A 7763-nucleotide genomic window follows, 5' to 3' on the forward strand; every position below is an offset into this window, starting at 1 on the left:
AATCTACTGATGCTTGCCTTGTGACCTAGAATGTGATCTATTCTAGAGAATGTTCCATGCACTTTGGAGGTTCTATTGAAATCTTCCTACAGTCTTCCTGGGAATAGAGAAGCCTCTTAGGAAAAGATGAGTAATTCCTCAAATCGTTAAACAAAAGTTACCATTTGATCCTGCATTCATCCTCTTAGTTTTATCAAGAAAAAATAATATCTGCACAAATATGAATATATTTCATAATGGCCCAAACATGGAAACAGTTTTCCATCAACTGATTGAAGGGATAAGCAAAATGCTGTACAGCCATGCAGTGAGATGTTAGCAATAAAAAGGAAGTCAGTGTGGATAACATGCACAGACCTTCCTTGAATGAAGCTTGAAAATAAGCTGAATGTCATATCGCCTCATAAGATATAATTCTCTTTCTACAAAATGTCTACAGTAGGACACCGAGATGGGAGATCTGTGGTTGTCTTAATCCTGAGGAAGTTGGGGGGAACCAGAGGGATATGCTAGGGATGAGGTTTCTTCTTAGGGAAATGAAAATATTCAAAATTTTTTTTTGTTGTTGATTGGACAGTCCTTTTAATATACTAAAAATCTATGCTTTACGAAAAATTGAATGGTGGGTGTATGGATGATGCCTCAGCAAAGGAAGGGAATGATTTTGATAATTGTTCTCTGTGAACTATTTCTTCATTTAGAAACTTGTTCACACAGCTTCTTCCTTCCTGGGCCAGCGTTGGGGTGACGTGGGGAAAGTGGTGTTTAAATAAACCTTGGGGAAAAGATAATTTATAGAATATGTTCCTTTGCAGATGAAGAAGATAAGGGTAGCTTACAGGAACTTTCTACAGATCAGAAGTGCTTTGTGGAACACATCCTTTGTACAAAGCCACTGCCATGCAGGTAAAAACTTCTCTCCCTTATACAGACAGATAGCAGCTATTCATTTTGATAATTTAGGTATATTATAACCACTTCATAAATGATTTTGCCAAGTCATTTGAAAGTAAACTGTTCACATTACACTTCACTGCTGAGATGTTGTTGTTACTTTTGGTACGTGCTGTCGAGTCTTGTGACTCAAAGCAATCCTATGTACAACAGCCCTGGACCTTGCTGTACCAGGTCTTATTGTCTCTGACACACCTAGCCCCATTACCCCAGTCACTGAATCAATCCCTCTCATCAAGGCTCTTCCTCTCCTGTGCTGTCCCTCCACCCTTACAAGCATGATGTCCTTCTCCAAGTACTGGTCCCTCCTTGCAACATGCCTAAAGTATGTCAAATGGAGCCTCAGAATCCTTGCCTCCAAGGAGCAGCCTGGTTTCACCCTCTCTAGGACAAACCTGTTTGTTCTCCTAGCAGTCCGTGGTATATACAATACTCTTCTCCAGCACCACAGCTCAAAAGCATCAATTCTTCTGTCATCTTCAGTCATTGTCCAGCTTTCTGACTCATAGCAAGTTACTGTGAAGACTATGGCCTGGTCTTCATACACCTTAGTCTCCAGGTTGACATTGTTGCTGTACAGTCCTCTGGCAAGGTCCCTGACAGCAGACTTTCCCAGCAGATCTTTTTTCCCAGTTGGTCTTTTGGTTTCCTGGCTGCTGGTACCAAGAGTGTGTGATTGTGGAGCCAAGCAAACTAAAGCTATTAACAATCTCAGTCTCTTCACCATCTTATTATGATGCTGTCAGTTGGCTGCTGAGATTATCAGCTTATTAAATATCCCTCTCAAAAGATTTTTCATGTTTCAAGACATCTCTCCATACTGTTTCCTCTGGAAGGTATTTCCCAGTCCCCGCCCTGGCTGGTTATCTTCACCTGGCTAACTCCTTTTCTTCTTTTTGATCTTAATGTCATTTCAGGATGGCTCCCTTTGTGCCCTAGACTAAGTTATGTTTCTCCTGGTCTTCTCATTTTCTCTGTAGTACATATTATGATTTATGTCTGTTTGCTTAATGTCTGCCACCACTGCCAGAATGCATGTTTCAGAAGGACAAAGATCATATCTAATTTGCTTTATAGTTATATACTGATTGCCTCATGTCTATATGTTAGTGTCTGTAATAGATATTTAGTAAATATTTGGTGACTTAAAGCAGGCAGATTATCTAGAATAACTCCCAAGTTTCCACCTAAGTAATTGGGTGGGTAAACCCTTCAGAGAAATGGGGTTTGGGATCAAGTGTACTTTGGATGAAAGAGAGTGGTTAACTGGGACCACCTGGAATTTTAGAACAATTCTTATAGGACATGCAGGTGGGGCTTGGTAGGTCTGTTTATCCAGTGATGTATATATAGTATATAGTGTATAGTGTATAGTGTATAGAGGAGTCCGAGAAGCCACTTAGCAATGAGCAGTGAATGTGGGAAGTGGAGTCCAGGTCAGCAAGGAAATGGAGAGCAGTGGTCACAAAGACTGGAGGAGAATTCAGGGGCAACAATGTCAGGAATGCTGAGGAGGAGAATGTTTTCAGGAGAATGCAGTGGGCAGCAGCGTCAGAGAAATGGCAGCAGCCCACCCAAGGGCAGTGCAGATCTTAGATTCTAAAGAGTTCATTAAGGACCACTGGAAACACAGTATTAGAGGCAGAAAACAATAGCAGACTAGCAGGTGGAAACGTAATGGGGCAGTACATAAGCGTTAATGGCAGCAGTGGTAAATCCTGTTACATACACACTCTGGCATTATCAGTAAGGGCAGACATAAATCTGTAAGTGGATAATTGACCTTACAGGCAAGATGAGCAGGTATGTAGGTGAATATAGGTTTGGCAAATGGATATATCATCAAAATTGTGAAAACTTTGTCTGTAACCAAACACCTTGGGGAGATGAATCCCTGGACTTGGGAATGTAGGACTGAAGTTTCAGGAAACATCAAGGTCAATTGTTGAAAACAGTCCACAGAGACAGTAATGGTCTACAGTCTGCTTCGGTGAATAGTCGCTGGGATCTTAAAAGCTTTTCCGTGGCCATCCGAGGTGTAGCCTTGTTCTCACCTCATCTGGATTAAAGAAGAGTGAAGACAGACTGTTGGACCACATGAACATCAGTCTCTCTGCCCCCAAGACCAGAAGCGCTGGATGCTCCCACTGTTGCCTGGGATCACCGTAGAAGGTCCCTGATAGAGTGGGAGGAAACTGGAACAAAACTCAGAAATCACCAAGAGGGCCAGGCTGACTGGTCTGATCAGAGGCTGGTGGAATCCCAGGACTGTGAGCATTTGACACCCTTCAAGCCTGGGACCGAGATCACCTGTGACTCAGCTTTCAGCTGAACAGCAGACAGGCCTGTAAAGTGGTCAATAACCACAGGGAGGAATGTGCTTCATAGACTGACCAATCAGAAGCAAAAGGGAAGTACTTGCCCAGGACTAAAGTTCAGAACAAGGGAAACTAGGAATGAAATGGGAAGCAAAGGGCAGACGTACTAAGACTGATATTATAATGAGGGGATTCTAATCGGTGTCACAAAATCTAATGCGTATGAATTGTTGAATAGAAAACTAATTTGCATTTGTTAATTTAAAATTTAATTTTAAAAAATAAATTACATGGATTAATCTCGGGGAAATCCTATTTATGTAAATTTCATAAACCAGATAAAATGACATAGTACTGCTTAAGAATGAATACCTAGATTAGAAAACTATGTAAAGCAAAGGAGGGGGATGTCAGAACAGGGAGAAGTTGGCACCAGAGGATGGTCACGTGGGAGCTTTTAGATTGCTCAGAGTGTTCTTCCTGACCTGGATTGTGGTTCCAGTGTATAAAAATACTTTTCTATATGTAGCTTTCACACTTGAAAAAATTTTTGTAACTTCTCCCAGTTTCTTTCCCTCAAAAAAAGGAAGTGTAGGGACATAGGATCCTAGCTTGAAAGTTCTGAAGCGAAGAATGAAGGTCAGGATGTGGGTGGCCTGAAACAAATGTAGGGAGTGTTTGATGGTGGACACAAGCTAAGGGGAAATAAACAGTAGGGAAGAATTTTCAAGTCATAGAGTCGTCTTCTTCCATTGTTGTTTTGTGCCGTTAAGTTGGAACCAATCCATAGCTGACCCTCCCGCGGGTTGTCAGAGGCAGTAAATCGCACAGGAGGAGACTGCCCATCCTCCTCCCACAGCAGCTTGTGGATTCATTCAGAAATAGGGAGAGGGAGATGGCATCTAAAGACAGGGGACAGAAATGTGCCGTGGGGCCTGGTGAGGGGAGGATGCATGGACACGTGTGATGTGTTGACTGACTCCCCACCTGAGGTCCTCAGTTTTCAGATTCTTCAGTGCAGTAAGAAATAAGACTAAGAGGGATGTGGCCTGTAGGTTAAACCCTAGGCCCTAGATGTTGGGCTTCACTGAATTTTTATGTTATCTAGATTCTAAAGTTCTGAATAGTCAGCAGTTTCTGAGCCTGAATCTCTTGGACACTGTGCTAGATCTCCAAATATAGCAGTATCTTACCCATGAGTGAAGACACACATGAAGAGTTAATTCCGTGTAACAGACAAGTGCTCAGAATACATGGACACCACCAGGCTCTGGGCCCTGGCTAGACTGTCAAGTGATGGCTTGTTTCAGACTAATTAGAACTGGAAGAGTTGTTTTACAAGTTATCCTTTTGAAGTTACTGCAGATAGATATCGTGACCCAGCTGCCTTGGCCTGAAGTGCCCATGAACTTCATTTATACCTTTGCTCTTTGTCCCATTACATTTGCTGTTTTGTCACGTAACTATGGCTGTTTTCTCCCAGGCAGCCGGCTCCGATTCGAGGATTCTGGATTGTTCCTGACATCCTGGGACCCACAATGATCTGCATCACCAGTACCTATGAATGCCTCATAAGGCCTTTATTGTATGTCTGTCCATTTTGTATTTCCCACATAGCTCTCGATTTCTTGTAGAGGAAATTCATTCCATGCTGGGAAATGAAATGTTCTCAGTAACTGACTTGAAGCTATATACATGGTGTATCTTTGGCTTGTGAGCTTCTGAATTGAGAGAGTGGTTATTTTGGTTACTTCTGTCATCTCTAGGTTTTATTTTAGGCAAAATTTCTGGCATCTCCAACTACCTAAGAGTTGAGAGCTTTTCTTCCAAGTATGGAAAAGAATACTGTCAGGACCAAATTGCATTACTAATATGAATTAGATTTAATGGCTCTCAAGCTCTTCTTATGAACTAAACCATTTTGGACTTTTTTTTGGCTAACATCCCCTCAGACCTAGAGGGGTGAAGTAAAAATGTAAAGTTACAGGTAACAAATAGTAAAGCTGGATTCCGATTAAAATCTTTGATCCTTTCTGCCTGCATCCATACTTAAGTCTCACCATCTCTGCCTGCCTCAGATTGAATAGATTTTGGGATTTAATAGAATGTATCAAATCTTTGGAAGAGAGGTGGTATATTGCAACTCTAAACTCACTCCTTGTTCCTTTTAAGGAACACAGGTGATAATTGGTATTTTTTGGGAGAAGGTTGTAGGAGGTACCAGAAACAACAGGTAGTGACTGTTGACTAGTAGACCTCTCAATCTCTTCATTTCAAAGCATGTAAAAAGCATAAAAGTTCAAATAAAGGTGTTCCTTTACTGTTGAGGACCTTCCATGTTCTTTGAAGATTAAGAAATTATACTATTTAGAGTGTGAAACAACAATTTTGTAAGTTTTATACTGAAAGACTAAAAGTTTTGGCAAGACTAAAAAAGCTAAAACATTTATAACACTTAAACATTGCCCCCCCCCCCCTTTTTTTTTGCCTTACTGTATTTTTTATATACGCTTTGATCGGATCCAAACTATATCTAAGAAGTAAGTGACTTTGATCGGATCCAAACTATATCTAAGAAGTGAGTGATTACTTAGGGCTCTGGGCTTAGAAACAGGCTCTTCATGGGAAAAGTGCATGATTAATTTTTATGCTACTTTGATTTTTCATAAAGACTTCGGTAAAGTCCAAAATGCTTGCCAAAGGCTAGCATTGTTAGAATGGGAGAGAGCTCTAGCAGGTGACCTCTTGAATGCAGAAACCACACTTGTTTTTCTACAAAGGTTAAAACCTTATTTCCCAAAACCACAGAATTCTGGCTAAAGTAGTATGACTTATACTGCTCTAATAGTTACTATAATTGATCCAGACAGATCTGGTTTTTATGTCTGTTCTTTATACATTTTGCAGAAGCACGGTCCACCCAGCATCTCCTCCCCTCCTTTGTACCAGAGAAGATGTTGAAGTGGCAGGGTCTCCCCTTCGCATTCTGGCTGAAACCCCGGATTCATTTGAGAAGCACATTAGAAGCATTTTACAGCGGAGTGTTGCTAACCCAGCATTTTTGAAGTATGAATTCTTAAGTATATAGGTTTTAAGAATGGTTTCTTTTTGTTACCATAATTCCATTTCATCCTTTCTGCTGTCAGCTTTTTAATTTCATATGCTGTTTACCATGAGAACTTGAATTGTTAGCTGCCCTGGAATCTGCCCATTCGTGACTTTAAAATCAGTGTGTTTGTGTAGTGGGATCATCTGTGATTAACAGGAGATGTTAAAAAGGAAATAAAAGGGGGGGAGCCATGATTTTTTTTGGGGGGGGGTCTGTTTTCAGTTGTTTATTGTGCTAAGGAAAGTCATAGAAGAAACCTTTTTTTTAAAGGTCTTCTGAAAAGGACACAGCCCCTCCTCCAGAGGAGTGTCTTCAGCTCCTTAGCAGAGCCACACAGGTGTTCCGAGAGCAGTACATCCTTAAACAGGACCTGGCAATGGAAGAGATCCAGCGCAGGTAGATGGCCTGTCCTTACCTTCTTGGGATCCTGGTTGGTAGCTGACACTGTAAGGTCCTAAACCTGGTTTCTGATTGAAAATAATTTCTTTTTGTTCTCAAAGGGTCAAATTACTGTGTGACCAGAAAAATAAACAACTAGAAGATCTTAGTTATTGTCGAGAGGAAAGGTGAGTACCAAAACTTGTGGAAACAGGTGAGACTAGAGTTCTCTCACCTTAAGTTACTAACAATGTCTGTGTTTAGTAAAAGTCTACGGGAAACGGCTGAGCGCTTAGCTGACAAGTATGAAGAAGCTAAGGAGAAACAGGAAGACATCATGAATAGGTGAGTTACACAGCATTTGGTTCCTACTCTGTTGCTAACAGTGTTACTTTTGCTACACGCTATGGTACTAAGGGAAATGAACCTGTAACAGGTGTTCAGATACCTGTAGAATTTGTTTACCCTACTGCTCTCCTTGGTGGGGAAGATAGATGTTTCCCACAAGCCCATCGTGTGGGGTTCTCTACAGACACCAGACCATGAATTAGGAGCCTTGTATTCTCTTTGTACTAATTGGTAGGCATGTTAAATGCTAAGAGGTTTGCTTACCTTTTTTTCCCTAAAGGATGAAAAAAGTGCTGCACAGTTTTCACTCTCAACTCCCAGTTCTCTCTGATAGCGAAAGGGACATGAAAAAAGAATTACAGTTGATACCTGATCAACTGAGACATCTAGGCAATGCCATCAAACAGGTAGGAACCAATTGACAAAGTGGCTAAACTGGATGGTTTTTAAATGAGCTCGTTCTGTAGAAAAGGATTTTATAAAATGTACAACACAAGTTAAGGTAGTCTAAAAATTTGTGGCAAAGCATAGCCAGAATGTCTGTGTTCTGTTTTACACTTAAGGTTATTATGAAAAAGGACTATCAACAGCGGAAGATGGAAAAGGTATTGAGTCCTCAAAAGCCCACCATTACTCTCAGTGCCTACCAGCGAAAG

The 7763-nt window shown here is 41.0% G+C and overlaps 1 protein-coding gene across 1 annotated transcript in view; it reads left to right on the plus strand.

Moving 5' to 3' along the window:
- The window catches only part of NUP88 (nucleoporin 88kDa), a gene marked incomplete at its 3' end in the record, with an annotated part of 49873 nt that extends 42110 nt beyond the window's left edge, over positions 1-7763 (plus strand). The window contains exons 9-16 of the mRNA XM_006899806.1: positions 816-906; positions 4756-4857; positions 6180-6338; positions 6652-6777; positions 6882-6947; positions 7024-7104; positions 7388-7514; positions 7671-7763. Coding sequence (XP_006899868.1) covers positions 816-906; positions 4756-4857; positions 6180-6338; positions 6652-6777; positions 6882-6947; positions 7024-7104; positions 7388-7514; positions 7671-7763 — 845 coding nt within the window. The remainder of the gene's footprint in view (positions 1-815; positions 907-4755; positions 4858-6179; positions 6339-6651; positions 6778-6881; positions 6948-7023; positions 7105-7387; positions 7515-7670) is intronic.

This window comes from Elephantulus edwardii, unplaced genomic scaffold, assembly GCF_000299155.1.
Source record: "Elephantulus edwardii isolate Elephantulus edwardi_28Jun2011 unplaced genomic scaffold, EleEdw1.0 scaffold00267, whole genome shotgun sequence".
Classification (NCBI taxonomy): Eukaryota; Metazoa; Chordata; class Mammalia; order Macroscelidea; family Macroscelididae; genus Elephantulus; species Elephantulus edwardii.